The following is an 18,312-nucleotide window of genomic DNA, read 5'->3' as shown; positions in this document are numbered from 1 at the left end:
TCCGTTGCTCTCCCCAGGTTGGCGGAGCTAAAGCATAACATGATGCTGACACCAAAATGGGTGCCCGGTCAGAATGGGTTATTAGGATTAATCACGTCAGAAATACTTATGGCCTCTTTTTACTGGCATCTATCAATCATTTTAAATGATCAAATCTTGAAACTAAATAATGATACTTTGTAGATCCTTGTAGATCTGCTATTTTCACTAGTTTGCCTTAACCCAGTGGTCCGTCAGTGTCCATTTGGTTCCATTTGTACACTCTCAGAGTTACAGACCCATAAGGGTCCATTTAGTAACAAACTATAATTTAGCTGGGGACCCCCTGGAACTCCCTCAAGGACCCCTGGGGGTCCCCGGACCCGAATTTGGGAACGACTGCCTTAACCCATTAAGACCTGAGGCCGATTCTACAAAATGCCTTCTAAATCAGTAGTTCTCAAACATTTTTGTGTCAAGGACCCCAAAATGTATATACATGTAAATATATGGCCATCTCAAAAATGCTTTGACTACCAGACGAGAAGGAAGCGCAGCATGGCATAAAGTTACATGCTGTGGGCTTGCATATCTGCTATTTTTTTATGTTCTTCTAAATCCTAAGAGTTTTCTGTGAAACATAAAATGACACAAGAGATGCTTTCCCGGCTTTAATGCACATAAAAGCGGGGGTCCTTGATTTTTAGTTTTTGAGAATCATTTTCAATTTACCTGTGTATTCACGACCTCGGGTTCGTCTGCAGGGCCTTCCCTCTTCAAGCCAGGCTTCCAGGCATTGTCAGATTTCTTCAGCTGGACATCGTCCACAGACACGTTCATGATGATCTTCCTGGGTGGTGGCCTCCGCGTGCCCATATTCATCAGCTGGCACAGAGGAGAGGCAATGAGAACACAAAGCCCATAACACAAGACATAACACAGCCCAAAAATGACTTTATCTTTTTCTCGTATTCCTTTACAATGAATGAAGAATCCCAAAACTAAGGAAGGACTTCATGAATCGAAGTTGTTATGCGGGGGAAGCTCACCCAACAGGAAAAAAACTAAAATCAATTTATATTCAATTTAAACTCCAACACAGCTATCAGAGTATAATCCAAGAAGTGTCTTGCATGCAGTCGTATCATCATGAGTTCAAAAACTGCTTTTTTCTCTCATTTGCTTAAATTCATTGCGTATTCTCTATACTCTCTAATAACTCATTTTTGGATGCTTCATTCACGTTAATGGAATGGAATAAATTTTTGCCATATATGCAAGGCTTTGCAGGGAGCGTAATTGATTGATTTGATATTTCCGCTGAATGTTTCCACCAGAATAGAGACACTAGTGTTTATTTAATCAAAAATGACAAATGTGTGAATATAGTTCTGAGATTATCATTGAACAACAGGATCCAAGGGGACATTCTTTTCACACATTTGAATAAACAATATGGACTGGAGGGCAGCCAGGCTGCCTCTATAATCTAGACGCTAGGTCTTTCTGTATTTGATAAAGCCACAGATATCCCATCATTGTTCAGGATTTTCAGGGCGCCGGCGACCCGATAGCCGTGTGGTTAGTGCGCATACCACATCTAATGCCTGACAGCGAGTCCCCGGTTTGATTCTCGGCCGGCCGGACCATGTCACTCCCCTGCATGTCACTCTGTGTCTCTCTTCACTGTACGTATAAAGTAAAGGCCCAGAAAGCTCAAAAACGAATTAACCCGTTCTGACCTGAGATCAGATTCTAAAAATGTCTATTACATCCTGACAGTTTCATTATTAACCCATTCTGACCTGAGATCAGATTCTAAAAGTGTCTTTGATTTTTCAAAAATAGCAGACCTACAAGCTCGTATCGCGCCACTCGGTGGCGCGATATGAGCTTGTAGATCTGCTATTTTTCAATAGCTAAAGCACAACATGATGCCAACACCAAAATGGGTGCCCGGTCAGAATGGGTTAATTGTAAAATGATTATCTAGAAAACGTAAACGTGTTGATACATTTAAAATTTTAAATATGTTTTATTCTTGTTAACGGAGTGTTTGCTGTATTCTAAAGAGTTACCCGTTCGTATCACAGGCACCGATAGCCATCATTGACTTAATTTCATCCAACACCGCATGTGGTGGTGGTGGTGGGCGGCGGCGGCGGCAGTGCGTTGCACACGGAACGGAAGACATGACTGAGGCTACTGCTGCTTATTATCACAACATAAAGTTAAATCATGATTTCGACCTAAATGGCGTAATATATCAACACGCATAGGATGATAAAAAAAAGATTAGCCTGAGGACTGTCTTGATCCAAGGCTCTGTTTCAAACACGGTCATCACTCATCAGGCTAATGTTTTTTAACTTTAGTTAAACTTTCAGAGTGACGCATTAGGCCTACATTACTTGGGTTAGCTTACATCTTGTGTTGAATGTTGACATTATGATCCCTTGGTTTTTCATCAGCACGAGCGTGACTAAAATAGGCCTAAAATAAACACCACACCACTCGTGAAATGCTACGACAAGGAAGCAAGGATTCGGCCGTGATGTCACTGCTATGCAACAAGGAAGTAGCACAATGCCCAGGCCATAGCGTAATGGTCTGGGCACCGGACTGGTGATCCAGTCGCGGTGTGCCGCGGGTTCGACTCCCGGACCCGACACGGCCTTTACCGCATGTCATCCCCCCATCTCTCTCCCGTTTCCTGTCAGCCTACTTTCTATCCCTTAAAAAATCAATAAAGGCGTAAGCCACAAAAAAATATCTTAAAAAAAAAAAAAAAAAAAAGGAAGTAGCACAATAAGCACAGAAACAGAAACAGAACGCCATTGTGAAGGAATCGGCAGGGAGTGATGTGACATCACTGACGATTCCTTGGGCATGTGACGGACTTAAATTGTCTCTGCTGTTGAGAAGCACCCTGCAGCTCAGCTTATTTATAACATCCTGCAGTGCGGGTGAGCTGATTAAAAAAGGTCACCCACCCGTGTTTTGTTGCGTCCCGCTCGTACCCGCACCCGTGTGTGTGTGTGTGTGTGTGTGTGCGCGCACGCGCGCCAAATAGCATTACTTCTCTTAAGTTATTTTATTATAGAGATACGAGTTTGACTTAGGCAAATTTTGTGGTATTGTATTTAAGATACAGCATGGTCAAATTGGGATGGATGTTGAGTTCATCTCAAATGCCATTAACTTTAAAAGCTGAAATGCCAGCAACTGGAAAGAAAGGTTTTTGTGTGACTGTCTGGTACAGTATGTTTAAGTTCATGTATGGTACACGCATACTCGGACGGTAGGTTCGAATCAGGGTTTGGGTGGATTCTTTTAGTTTCTTATTTTATTTTATATATCTTACGTACAAGACTCCATGTATTATTCACCAACAGCGGCATATAAACAATCACGTGGAAGGTGTGAACGCAAAAACAGATGTTAAAATATTGGTCCCGCTTGGATAAATACATCTGTTTGCAGGATTGCAGCCCTTGCTACCATGCTCCACCACAAACTTGTGTGCGTAGTAATTAAACTACCAATGTTTAAGCTGTTTAAGGTAGATTCATAAATTATTGGTGCAGGTTCAATACATTGATTGTCGATGATTTGACGAGATGGCATGTTTTTTCCCCCATATTTGACCCACATCAGTTTTATTTTTTTAATTAAGAACAATTCTTGACCAGTACAGGATTTCCATATTAAAATCACCACTGTGATGCTTAGCTGAGATCTCTCTTTCGGCTAAATACTTTATTTTAGGCCTTTATCATTACACATTTCATGACAGTTCACACTTTGCACTCACACAAGAAAAGCCCATCAAGTATTAAGCAGCGAACGCAAATAACGAGATCTTGCTAGCAACGCCAGTGGCTATTATTATTATTATTAAATATCAAATGACGGGATCTAAGGCACTACTTGATGGCAAAACAAGTTTGAACCAATCACCAAGTGATGAGTGGTTATGGGCAGTCAGAGACTTAAATTCCTTATCTATATGCTGTAAATTGTCGTTGATTACTTATAGACATGTTATGGATTTAAAATGATAATGGCACGTGCCCATGGACTTAAAACTATATTATTACATAATTTAGTTACTGGATTAACTTGACATTCCAAACCTTGGATTTTTGCTTCACCTGTCTTTTGCGACTCGATTAACAGGTCTATTGTTGAATGGAGATGCAAAGCAGACTGTCACCGAACACTACGGGTCAGATCAAATGCTTGCCGTCCGCACAATACCATGTGGCTATTGTGTCGTAAAGCAGAGGCTTAAAAGTTCTTTGTCATAGACCTTCTACAAGCATAATATGAAACAAAGCTCTTGGATTGCGCAGTGATGGCTGATTTGTCTAGATAAGGTATAAAGTACACCCTTGGGATGGTAGTTACTAGTTGGTCAAAAATGGCTGCCAGCGTAAATGTTTCAGTGGGACACGTTACAACAACACTACTTCACAAATTACAAGGAAAGATTTGGATGATGTCCCCCCCCCCCCCCCCAACAACAAACGAGGGCTATTTATGATCCTGTTTGAGTCATACACTTTGCTTTAACCACAGAACTTTTCATTATCCCTTTCACAGGACGAGACATCGCAGTGTGTGGGTGTGAGTCAGTGTGTGTGTGACTGACTTTGAGTGTCCAAGATTGTGCCATCTGCCCATGTGCCAGTAAAACAGCTGAGAAAGTGTGTGTGTGTGGAACGAACATCAACATTATTTCAATCTCAATTAAAGGTGTTCTCTACTATTTGATTAACCTAGGCTACATGAGCAAGAAAAATAGCAGATCTACAAGCTCATATCGCGCCACCGAGTGGCGCGATACGAGCTTGTAGGTCTGCTATTTTTTGAAAAATCGAAGACACTTTTAGAATCTGATCTCAGGTCAGAATGGGTTAAGTCAGTCATTGGTTTTAAATGTTGGTTTTGCTGTATCTTGTACTTATAGGTGTTTTAAGTGTGAGACTCACCACAGCACCTCGTCCCCCGGCCATGCCGGCCATCCCGGCCATGCCAGCCATCATCATCTGCCTGCCGAATTCAGCGAAGGCGGGTGTAAAATCTGGCCCTCTCTGTATTACCCGGGTCTCGGATACTCGTGGCGGCAATTTGTTCTGGTTGATCTGCAAATCACACCAGACAACAGGTAGTTGTTAAGTATAAGCATAAGCACACCACACACACACACACACACACACACACACACACACACACACACACACACAAGACGCAAGTGTGTCAACCGAACAGCAGGGGGAGTAGTGATCTTTTAACAACACTGGAATGGGGCAATAGGATGCTGACACTCTGATAATGTGTCATGTGTGAGAGTGTGAGCCTCTGACTTTGGTGTGTGCGAAGCGTGAATGCACGCTTGAGTACACTTCAGGCCCAGCTGTCCTGTAAAGGTGGCCTACGGTAAATCACCGCGCTTACAGCGTACATAACCACTCCGATGTTCCATGTGTTTTGACTGTACTCAGTGATAAATTATACTGAGCTGATTCAGTGAGGGGGGAGTGAGGGGAGGAGGGGTGGGGGGGGGGCTCGGAGGGAGAGGAGTCAGAACCAGATGTGGCGGGAGAAGGGGGAGGAAGGAAGTAAGGGAGAGAGAGAGAGAGAGAGAGAGAGAGAGAGAGAGAGAGAGAGAGAGAGAGTGCTGTGGGGGAGGAGAAGTGAACAAATCCAGCTCTTTTGTCTTTCAAGCTGTCCTTGACTTCCTCTCTGCTCTTCCAGCAGGAGTTTTCTTTCTAGGAAAAACCAAAAAAAAAAGACTCTGGGATTTGTTCTTCAACTGTTCACAGGCCGGGTCCTGTTTTTTTCTTGGGGTGGTGGGTGGGGTGGGGAGAGTACCATCAACACTGCCAAGTGTGACATAATAGCAATGCGATTTTAATCAAAGCCGCATTTCTGCAAGCTATAGACGCTCCACCCATACATAATGTGTGCATCTTGTGGAGCGAACAAAGCTCTACGCGTACATTTGTGCATGCAACCTACCAAAGCCAAGTAGGGGCTAAGTCAAGAAAACCAGACTTTATTAGCCCTGAGCAATTAAAGATTTCCCACATTTCAGGCCTTATTCAAAATCTTTAACGTGTATTTCCGTCTATAGAAAGCAATATTCATGGTAACATTGTGGAGTTTACTGTAGTTTATACGTCTACTGACTATCACCTGCCATTTCACAACTACCGTTTGCGTTTAGAGCAAAATAGGGCGTTAGAATTACATCTATGAAATGACTGAAATGTAATGATCTCAAATGTACCCAATTGGTGGTGGAAGGTTAGGTCAAGAATGAAAGTCCTTTATGCTAACCACACCAGCCATGGTATGCCACTTCCACATGTGTGGTAGCCACAACCACCAATTGCATCGCTATGGTAGGCTGCAGTACCAGCAAGCAGAGTGTTTGTACTTCTGTTGGGCGCAACTGCAGGTCTTACTGGACCACAACCCATTTATTTTTTACAAGGGTGTCACTCCTACCTCGGACACGCTCATTTAGTGGAATCCTGCCATGTGGAAATTCGCTACCTGCTATTTTTGGGAAATGTTCACCCCAGAATAGGGACACTGGGGCAAATGTGGTTAATATTATTCAGTGGCAGATGGCACTGTCAGAGGTCACATGGGTCGGCGGAAACGTACTCACCTTGTCCAGTACTACGTCACTGATGGGAGGGAGGCCCTCCGGCTTCTGTACGCACGCGGGCATGAACTGGAAGCCCAGGAGGAAATCCCTGTTATACTGGCGCTTCCCGTTTGGATCGGCCAGGTCTGGACCATCCAACGAGGGGGGGGTGGGGGGGGGGGGGGGTAGAGATAGAGGGTCGGAAACAGAGGGCACAGGGAGTCGTTTGTTTTGTAGAACGTTGTGTCTTAGACATAGTAGTAGTTTATGGCAAAGGTTTGCCAAAACTTGTTTTAAGCTTGATTTGATTTATACTTTGTCATACGACGGTGTTGCCTGCTGATCTACAGGGTCACAAGTTACCCTTTGGAATGAGAGATGCAGTCATTCCACTACAGGGTGTTCCTTAAGAGTATACAATGTCCAGCTGGGAGGAAATAGCAGAACGCCGGAATCCAACGAGGTCACAGGGGCGATATAAAAAGGTGTTTGGTGGTTTGGAATAATGGCCAAAATGTTTTATTATGCACTTTATGGCTGCAATGAAATTGAAAAGCGTGCACACACACGAAGAAGACGTAAGTAAACGGTGTAGTAGGTTCTGCTCTCTGTTGGATCCTTAATTTAAGAGCCTGATTTGCACAGTGGTATCGCACATCGAAACTAGCTGAATACAAGCTCACAACACATTGTCAGCTTGTTTAGTATTTGTGACAAGCAACACCGTCGTGTGACGAATTAGGCTTCAGGATGATCACGAGGGGCAGCAGTTAGAAAGTAGCCAGCATGGGGTCACGGTGGCACAGTCGGTAGTGCTGTCGCCTCATAGCTGTGGGCACTGGGGGGCGTGTTCCCTCCTCCGCGTCATCAGTGCCCATACCCAGGGCCAAGGGCCTTTCTGTGTGGAGTTTCTGCATGTTCTCCCCGTGTCCCTTAGGGTAGGTACCCTCACAAAAACATGCAGTAATCCTGGTCTCTAAACTACCTCCCCCTGGCCAGCCGGGGCACCTGATGGAGGGGAAAGGAACTGGCCCGGAATAACGTGTTCCTTCCACGCGCTACGTCCGGCCGGGGAAACTCTCCCCTGTCAGGTGAAAAGAAGCAGCTTGGACTCCTCATGTATAGAAGGAAGCATGAGGTCAGTCCACTGCCCCCTCCAGGTTGGCAGAGGAAGTGTAGCGCCCAGGATTACATTAGATAATTGACACTGGGTGAAAAAATGGGTTACAAAATCGTGGGATAAAAACCTAGTAAAAAAGTAGCCAGCTGGCACCTGTTGTCTAAAGTCTGCATTTTAGGCGTCTATGTTTGTAGCAGGGCCATACAGAATGAATTTACCGTACTGCTTCTGTGGCAACAAATATGCTGATTCATCTCACTATTAACTTTTCCTACTCCAGAACTCAAACCATACAGATAATTTGTCTTTCTTTCTTATCTCTGCTGCCCTGACTCTACCTCCATCCCCTCTCGTTACAGAATCTACGAAATGATGGCGCAAACACATTTTAAAATATATTTCACCCACTTCTTTACACCTGTAATGTGACAATAACCCATTCTGACCGGGCACCCATTTTGGTGTCGGCATCATGTTATGCTTTAGCTATTGAAAAATAGCAGATCTACAAGCTCATATCGCGCCACCGAGTGGCGCGATACGAGCTTGTAGGTCTGCTATTTTTGAAAAATCTAAAAAAACGACTGACATTTTTAGAATCTGATCTCAGGTCAGAATGGGTTAATCAGACCAGTGTGTGTCCAGTGGAAACCTCGTATAGAATCTGATCTCAGGTCAGAATGGGATAAAGCAGATTCTGGTGTGTCCCTCTATAGTCTACCTTCTATATCCTGGCTTGGCCCAGTGGAATTCTCCTTGTCCCCAGGGGTGACGCCGCTGTCGCTGCTCTCCGTCTCAGACGTGTGGCCGGCTCCGTTCCTCATGGGCTCCAGCTCCGTCTCGCCGTTCTCCTCTGGGGTGGCAGGGTTCTCCTCGGCCTCCAGTGCAGGGGCTGGGGATGGAGATGGAGATGGAGACGGAGCAGCAGGCACGGTGACCAGGACCGGGGCCGGACTGGAGGCAGGAGTTAGGGGCGTGGGACTGCTGCTCAGGGGAGCAGAGTGCAAGATCTGGTCTCGAACAGCCGGCTCCACTGGCCTGGGCTCCTCCTGGATTGGAAACCAAGTTGCGCGTTTAGATTAGATTCGTTCACGAATGTACTAACCCATTCTGACCTGAGATCAGATTCTAAAAATGTCTATTACATCCTGACAGTTTCATTATTAACCCATTCTGACCTGAGATCAGATTCTAAAAGTGTTTTCGATTTTTCAAAAATAGCAGACCTACAAGCTCGTATCGCGCCACTCGGTGGCGCGATATGAGCTTGTAGATCTGCTATTTTTCAATAGCTAAAGCATAACATGATGCCGACACCAAAATGGGTGCCCGGTCAGAATGGGCTAAACATGAAATCACATGTGCAATACAAAAAGTAAGCAAATATATCCAAATGTATAACGAGACATAAGAGTCGCTGCTCATGTTCATGGTTTGAGGCCTTTTGTTCAAAGTGAACCACTTCTGCAAAACTTTAGATAGCAATCTTAGCCAAACAGGATGGAATATGACAAATTGGACAGATCCGTCTTGATCACATGACTATAGAGATTAGAAGGTGTACTGATTTGCGATGATTGTAAAATCTGTAGGGGTAAAATAAAAATGTGTCCACTGGTGGCGCTATAACAGGCCGATTTGGGGCAGGAGTCCTGCTCTGGCAACCAGGGAGTGTGTTTGCACTAGGGCTGTCAAAAAAATCGATTTGAGTTAGAATCGCGATTCTAATGCCGTCCGATTCAGAATCGATTCTCATTTTCCAATTTTTTTTGCACAAATGTACCGTACCTGTACCTGACAAAAAAACATGCACAGGTACTACCTGTGCATGCAATGCATTATGGCCTGGGTTTCTGCATAGTGCATTTACTACCAGCTAAGCTAAGCCTGCCAATTGTATTTATTTTACACCTGTTTTAATACTAATGTATTGTTCTGGTATTGAGTGAGAAGAGATTTTGTAACTTTTGTACTGGTTCAAATTTGTGCAAGCTAAATAAATGAGACATGTTCTTACTCTTGGATTTAACCTTTGTGTGTTTAAATCATTCAGTTGATAAAACCTTTACAATTATACAAGCTTTTTACTAAATGTACTATGCTTTCATGCCAGAAGACTGGAGTAGATCATGCTAAAATTCTATTTAATTGTTTTTAATAAAAAATAAAAAACTGCTTTAGAATCGGAAAAAAATCTTTTTTGAATCGAGAATCGGAAAAATTGAAAAGATCGTTTTTGAATCGAATCGTCACCCCAAGAATCGAATCGAATCGTGGGACACCTAAAGATTCGCAGCCCTAGTTTGCACAGTGTTTTCACATCAATCGAGCCAACGGTGCCAGAGATGAGCTGCTCACAGACAGACGGACGGACGGACGGACGAGTACCGGCCACGCCTTCGGCCTGGCAGAAATAAGAAGTGCCTGTGGCTACTGGCTAATGCTCAATGATTCATCATTGAGTCAATTCAACTGATGCAGCGCATGCAGACGGCCTTCGATGTTGGACAAATGAGGCCGGGGATGAAATGGTTAAAGGCTCCACCAGCCTGAAACACTTCTGCATGACGGTGACGTCACATCAGTGACATGTCCTCTGTATTCTTCCCTAGCGTTTTGCCAACAAGCCCAGAGGACCGTCAATGTTCAAGCGTTTTTTTATGCTTGTGTTGCTGAAACACTACCATGATTAATATACTGGTCAAGTAGACTCGACTACACAAGTCATTATTTCATGTTTGACAACATTCAAGTAGAACCACCAGATGGTGTAATCAAGTTAAATAATTGGTCACTCTACGAAGGCTTTGCTTTACTTTGGGATTGTTTTTTAATGACAATAACCTTTGCAACCGAAACAAATAAAACTAACACTTTACAATAACTTTATAAAGCATTTATAAACATGTATAAGCAGTTTGTAGAGGAGTAATAACCATGAACAGACTAATCATGTTGACTGTTTTGTCGACATCCATAAATGTATTTTCGGCAAATCAGCTATCATGACATGCCAAGCATAGCATAGTCATGACAACATCTAGGGACCACACTTTAAACAAATGTTAAATCCTGTGGTATGCCTATAGTATATATTTAGAGCAGGGCCATTTTAAGGGTTGGATGGGATGGGGTTTGTTGGAAGGAATAGGTGTGGAGTTAGTGAAAGATGATGACAGAAGGGACCAAGCAGAAGTGGGTAACAGTAAACACGCGCACGGATAAGGGCAAAGGAAGTGCAGGAGGTGGGATGTAAAAGAGTGCTAAAAGTACACAGAAAGATCCTCAGTGTTAACCCATTCTGACCTGAGATCAGATTCATACAAGGTTTCCGCCGGACACACACTGGTCTGATGAACCCATTCCGACCTGAGATCAGATTCTAAAAATGTCAGTCGCTCTTTGATTTTTCAAAAATAGCAGACCTACAAGCTCGTATCGCGCCACTCGGTGGCGCGATATGAGCTTGTAGATCTGCTATTTTTAAATAGCTAAAGCATAACATGATGCTGACACCAAAATGGGTGCCCGGTCAGAATGGGTGTATCCAGTGCACACATGTAACCAAATGGACCCATAAAGGGAAACCTTTACTTTCAACCAAAATGTTCGGAGGCGGGATTATTGCAGATCCAAAATAGTGTGGCAAAAATGTCCTATAGCTTCCGTGTTTATCGGTGTGAAATATTGACATAGTGAAGCGATTACATCAAACAAGCCAACAAGTACACCCGATGACACCAAACAACAATCTCAAATCAGAACCAAAAATTGGTATTCCTTTAACCCATTTTGGGCGGGAACCCCCCTTTTTTTTTTAGCATTATGTTATGCTTTAGCTATTGAAGCTTGTAGGTCTGCTATTTTTTGAAAAATCTGTCAGACATTTTTAGAATCTGATCTCAGGTCAAAATGGGTTAAGACCAAGTATTTTACTGTGTAAAGACAAGGGAGTGAGATAGATGGACAGTGGGCTCTGTAAGGTAGAGTGACCATGATGGATAGAAGAGGCTGAATTAGTTGGGGAGAGGCAGACAAGGACAGACGATGAGAAGGGCAGGGAAGAGGATGAGAGGAAGAGTGATAGTGAGATAGACGGACAGGAAAGAAAAGGGGGTGAAAGAGTGAGGTGGAGGGACGGAGGTGCTTTCACACGGAGCGGGGCTTCAACAAGATGGATAGGATAACTCCTGCTTGACGTCCTCAGACCATAACAAACCCCTGCAGTCCGTCTGCCTGCACTCCACTCACTGCCACACATGTGGAAGCATTTTCCATTTGAACTGTTGCCCACATAGTGCCTTTCAGTGCCTCGCTGTTCTCAGCGCCTCACTCCCCCCCCGCCCTCTTTTCACTGTTTTGACTTCCAAATTAAGATGTTCATCATTTGAGGGGGAAAAATGCTTACAAAATGCTGGTGTCAAAGTAAATCTAAGGTATTTCATCCAAGTTCATCCAATCTACACTGGCCTCATGATTCGATTACGGTTCACCTATTAATGTTGATCCTATTTTTAATTGACAAATTTCTATCATTACTGCATATTTGTGCACAAATCAATACAACCAAATGGAACCATGAATCCCTGTTGTACGACATCGTGACGCGTCACTTGCCTCATTCTCCTTCTGAAGAGTGTCTTCGGCAGGGCCCACTTCATTTGGTTTCTTCCAGGTCTTTGGTGAAGCAGGAGCAGTCAGACATACTGCAGGGGGAGATCAGTGTGTTATTATAGTGTTTGTTTGATGAAACAACCTAGAACGGACAACACTACTCTCCTTCGTAAAGAAATGAACCCAATGCAACAATGATTATGTGTGCCGGTGGTGCCTGGCAGTGGCAGCATGTGTAACAGGAGATGTAGGTCGTTAGGATAGAAAAAAACATAATATACCTCTGAGAGAAAATAAATGCATGGTCCCATAATTCTGGGTGTTTGGTTTATTCCACTTGGAAGACCAGGTCGGTGGAGTTTGCCACAAAGGTTTACACCAGTGACTCTTAAAGTGGGGTCCAGGCCAGGGACTCTCGTGGTACATTGAGGGGGTGTACTATAAGATTTGGGATCCTTGCTTGCAGGTCTGTAACTGAGTTTACAAATGGAAACAATTAAGACCCGTAAGGGTCCTTTTGGTTCCATTTGTACACTCTCAGTTATAGGGGGCCTTTGAAATGAAAATATTTGAGAACCACTGGGTTACACAATGAACACTCAAAAAGGCATTCTAGTAGATATGTATTTAGTGAAGGTCTTAACCACTTAACCCATTCTGAACGGGCACCCATTTTGGTGTCAGCATCATGTTATGCTTTAGCTATTTAAAAATAGCAGATCTACAAGCTCATATCGCGCCACCGAGTGGCGCGATACGAGCTTGTAGGTCTGCTATTTTTTGAAAAATCGAAGAACGACTGACATTTTTAGAATCTGATCTCAGGTCAGAATGGGTTCATCAGACCAGTCCCCCCCCCCCCTCTATAAAAAGTATAAAATAAAGGCGAAAGCCACAAAAGAAAACAAAAACAAAACAGTGAGTACTGGATACCTGTAGTGGGACTCTTCCTGGTTAGTGCTTGATGCTGGGGCTCTGTCTTGCAGTCAGTCTCTACCCCTGCTTTGATGGGGAGCTCTTTAGTGTCTAAGGGCTTGCTGGGCTCACTGACCTCCGCTGTGGCCTTCACTAGAGGCGGAAGGCCGGGAGGAGGCGCCGGCATGGCTGGGGAAGGGCCAGCGGCCAGGGTGACTGGCACCACGGCCACCGTAGCAGGTGCTACGAGGGCGAGGGTAGCAGCAATAGGTACCTCCGGCCTCACGTCGGAGGGCAAAGTCTCAGAGAGGGCCTCTGTAGGAGCGGGAGCGGCCGGGGCCTGGGATTGGTGGAGCACGGCTGGGACCGGAGGAGAAGGTTCCTTCACTGGGACGTCAGGCTCGGACACCACAGCGTCCGCCAGCCCGTTCAAGGCCTCGGGTGGAGGCAGGGCTGGAGAAGCAGCGGGCAGTGGTGAGCACGGGGCTTCTGGAAGAGGCTTGTCCATGTTGAGGGTCTGGGGGGGTGGCAGCGGAGGTGGCTTGGCCTCCCCGGCTGAAGACGACATGGGGGCAGCCGACACGGCAGGCTCCCCCGCTGACGGCCGACGCTCGCTGGCGTTGGCTGCGGGAAGCAGGTGGGCAACGGGGGCTGCCACTGGGTCGGGGCAGGGAAGCTCTGGTTCAACAGCAGGAGAGGGGTCGACCACAGGGACCCTGGCCTCTCGTCTCTCCACTGGGGGTTCTGGCGGCGCGAGCCCAGGTGAGGAAGACTTTGGGGCAGCTGGCTCAGATTTTGGTGTGTTGTCTACGAGAACAAAAGCACACAGATATGCAAATACATTTAGAATTAAATTAGAACCAGCAGATCATTCAATAAAAAAGCCATAGAATATTTCAGCAAATGCAATCTCTATCTTAACCCATTCTGACCTGAGATCAGATTCATACGAGGTTTCCGCCGGACACACACTGGTCTGATTAACCCATTCTGACCTGAGATCAGATTCTAAAAAATGTCAGTCGCTCTTCGATTTTTCAAAAATAGCAGACCTACAAGCTCGTATCGCGCCACTCGGTGGCGCGATATGAGCTTGTAGATCTGCTATTTTTAAATAGCTAAAGCATAACATGATGCTGACACCAAAATGGGTGCCCGGTCAGAATGGGTTAATATATGACCGCCCCCACCCACTTTTAGAGACAGAATTTGATTAAGACGTTCTGTTTGACGATCGGGCTACAATTATTTGGTTCAAATGCAAGTGTATTGTAGTGTGTCTGGCTGCCTGACCAGTGTTGGCAAAACCGACAGCTGCAGACCATGTTGCCAGAGGACCCACCCTGATATATCCAGTGTTGATCTGCAGTCTGCAGTTTGCATATTCGGAACTCCAGAAAAGTGTAAATCTTCTAAAAAACCCTGAACAAGGTTGACTAAATAAATATACTGCTTAATTAAGGGAAAGGCAGACTGCTTTGCTGACGTTGCATCATGATTTATAGTTTAAATGAAAGTGGAAGCTTCTTTCAGCAATGCCTCACAGCAGTGTAGCATGAGAAAAACTGGGTTAATCAGTTAGTATCACAACAAATTATCATTGAACTAGAAAAGGGCACTCAGTGGAGCACAACTCTGCCAGGAGGCACGCCGCTACTTCCCTCTATATATGAGGACATTGTTTTGGGGTTGTGCTTGTTTATTAAAAAGGCACAGGCCAGCGGGGGAATAGGCTATTGCAAAGGATGCTGATTATTATTATTGTTTGTACAGGGCCAAACTGGGAACATGAGACGGCGTAATGCAAATGAAAGCCCCCCCCCCCCCCCCCCCCCATCCAAAACCTAAAAATATTAAAGTTGTTAAAGGTATATTCAGTGATTTCACTCAAAGAACCTTAGGTTTCGTTTTTGGCTGGGACCTAAGCCTTTCATCCAATCAGGATAGAGCCAAAAACGAAACCTAAGGTTTTTTGACCCCCAGGGGTTAACTGGGGACAGGGAGGAACTCCTTATATGGTCAGCACACTCTATAGTAGAGAGGATTATCACAACAAAACAAAAAAATAAGTGATATTTGAATTAAGTGAAATCACTGAATATACCTTTAAGAGTAGGCATCCAACGACTGACAGCCAGCTGACAAATTAACGTAAACTAGACAATTTTAAGGTGTGGTTTCCCGACACAAGTACTGTATTAGTGGGTTGCAGCCAGCACGATCAGAGGAAGCTTCAGGGTTAGCAACGGTTGCCAAGCTAGCAGCGGACAATCGTTATTATGTGTCGAGGCTTTGCGAGTCTACTGGCGTGGAACATCACAAATCGGCATGATGCATTTTTATCACATCTCCAGAGATTATGTGAGATCTTGTGAGTTTTGGACAATATCTGTAGGCGTAACCATACACTTATTCACTTACAAGAAAATCGTAAATTGTTTCAACTATAGTTAGAAATGGCTGTGACTTCTATGGGAAATCTTTTCAGTCTACGTCCTATGGTTTTTGCCAAAATATGAAGTCAGCTGTTATAGCTGAACTGAAAAATATCTGGGAATTGATTTTCTTAGCCCATGGGCAGCATGCATAAGAAATGTGACACTTATCATGTGGTTGATTGAAGGCATGCCAGTCAGACAGACACACATAGGGGCGAAGCATAAGCTCTGCCTTCTGCCTGGCTGAAATGTCAACAACTAAAAATCAAGATGAATTTGAGCAACATCTGTTTTCATATAAATCTTGTGCCTTGATGATACATGTCCAACTTGTGTTAAATAATATTGTTCTCAGCTGTTAAATTCAGTGATTTACATCGACTTATGACTTAGCCTTAAAGGGACATTTCACCACTGGAAGAAATCGCAGTCACTCAATGTTAATAGTATTTGTAGTAGATAACAGTAGCACAATTTGAAATTTGCACCCTATGGGCCAGAAGAAAAAAAAGTCTGTGTGTTTCACTAGGGTCTGACTGGATTGCTGAATTCCTACAATGCCCATAATGCTTTAGTGCACTTCCCTCCCTGTGGAGAGGGGAGAGGCTGCATGGATGTGTGACTTTGTAGTCCAGGAAGTGAGACCAGGAAGTGAGACCACATTTTCATGAATATGGCGTCATGACTAAAACATATTACACACATAAAACACCCAGGAAAGTCATTCTTGTGTCCTAAACATGATTAAAATAAGCTCTCTGGTTGCAAAAGGGGTGAAGTGGCCCTTTAAGGCACTGGTATTAGACATTTCCACGTGTTTCTTATTCTTTGAATTGTCCAAAGAATAAAATATAAGAGGCTGTCGAAGAACATTCTCAGAAGCAGGGCTGCTGCTGTTTGATTGCGCAAGTGATTTCAAGCCGTTGCCAAAGATGGAGGACAGAAGAATGTAACATTTTGTATTCTCTTCAAAAACAAACTTCCGTTTGTGTGGGAGACTTCTGTGATTGCCATGACCAAAACCACATCATTTCACAAGGGCTTTTGCCAGCTGGGGGTCTTATTTGAGGGAAAACCCGAGGATTGGAAATAGCAATGAACAAAAATGATTATTGTATTTTCATGATAAATATGTTGAAATAAATATGTTGAAATAAATATGTTTTCCTGTACATCCCATAACGTTTTTTTTTGTTTTTGTTTTTTTTACATAAAAGGTTTTGCATGATAACATGCAAACAGAGATTATCAGACATTTCACAAGTATTCTTTACTTGTTTACTTGTTCTTTTCCATCACATGACCATGCACACGTCCAGAGAATACTAGGCTCGAGTCTATGTACACTAGACTAGGAACAGTTCCATAAAATAGGAGAGAAACTATTGAAAATTCTATGCCTTCCGAATGTGTACATGAAACGACAGCCTGCCTACGTTTGCAATTTGGTCTCAGATGTTTCTCGACAAACTAATCCCATCCAAATAGGGCTTCTGTCATGAGTGGTAGAAGGGAGGGGTGGGGGGGGGGGGGGGATTTGGGGCAGACGGCAGACCTGGACCAGGCTTGCTGTCTGCAGCCCCGGCTGTGTTGGGGGGCTGCTGGGACTGTAGCGGTGGCTGAGGCTGTGGAGGCTCCAGGGTGTAGGGTCCAGAATGGAACTGCTGAGGCTGAGGCTGAGACTGAGGCTGTGACTGAGGCCGAGACGGAGGCCGAGACGGAGGTTGGGACTCTGGAGTCTGGCTGCGACCCGGCGGCTGTTGCTGCGATTTGAGGTAGAAAATGTGAGGATAATGAGGGTGCGGCCATAAAAACTAGCAACACAGAAAGACACGGACAAACAGTCGCAGATGCAGGCAAGAAAAATGCACGCACACACACAAGCAAAAAAAAAAACAAGCCCAGCGCAGAGGAAAGCAGGAAAACGGAGCAGATCGGTGGGGTATGGGTTGATTTTGGCAGGAGCAAAACGTTAAGGACAAGATGACAGAAATGAGAGAAAGTGCGAAGATCAATTTCCAGTAAAGATAGGTGGGAAAGAACAAAGGAGAAAGGAGGAAGAGGAAAGAGTTGGAGGATGCACAAAGAGTTGTAAAAACAAAAAAGGGACAAAAAAGAGAGAGAGAAAGAGAGGAAAGACACCGTTAACATCCAAGGAGGACACAGGGAGAAGAGATCACAACAACATCCCTCTTCAGAATCCACAGTTGCCAGCTCATTTTGTCCAGATAAGATTTAACATTATATGTTAGAGAAAAAAGTATTTCTGCCAATCCAAGCTGAGAAAATGGCACTTAGTCTCTGGGACAATTATGGTACCACAGAGAACAAAGTGACATCCATCATATAGGCTTGCAGCGTAGTAATTATATATTTTTGTCATCAGCATTTCTGAATAGGCAGATTAGGAAAGATATGGCGTGGATTCCGTAGAAGGAGAATGGGAGTATTCAGCGGACAATAACATACACAATCTACCGTACAAGATAGGGGGAGGATAGATAGACACAGTGGTAGAAGCGGGCAAGATAAGAGAGATACAAGTGGAATACAATAAAAAAATAAAACAAAATAAAAAGCTGTAC

At 44.3% G+C, this 18,312-nt stretch overlaps 1 protein-coding gene across 1 annotated transcript in view; it reads right to left on the bottom strand.

The window, feature by feature from the left end:
• The window catches only part of LOC310862475 (eukaryotic translation initiation factor 4 gamma 3-like), a 90,877-nt gene that overhangs the window by 30,545 nt on the left and 42,020 nt on the right, over positions 1–18,312 (bottom strand). The window contains 7 exon segments of the mRNA XM_083770406.1: positions 712–864; positions 4,974–5,126; positions 6,662–6,786; positions 8,482–8,809; positions 12,378–12,466; positions 13,308–14,096; positions 17,283–17,490. Of these exon segments, the coding sequence (XP_083626532.1) occupies positions 712–864; positions 4,974–5,126; positions 6,662–6,786; positions 8,482–8,809; positions 12,378–12,466; positions 13,308–14,096; positions 17,283–17,490 (1,845 nt within the window).

Source organism: Protomyctophum parallelum (genome assembly GCF_964188405.1).
Source record: "Protomyctophum parallelum genome assembly, chromosome: 8".
Taxonomy (NCBI): domain Eukaryota; kingdom Metazoa; phylum Chordata; class Actinopteri; order Myctophiformes; family Myctophidae; genus Protomyctophum; species Protomyctophum parallelum.
The sequence above is the reverse complement of the archived record's forward strand: the minus strand, read 5'-3'. Positions and strand labels throughout refer to the sequence as shown.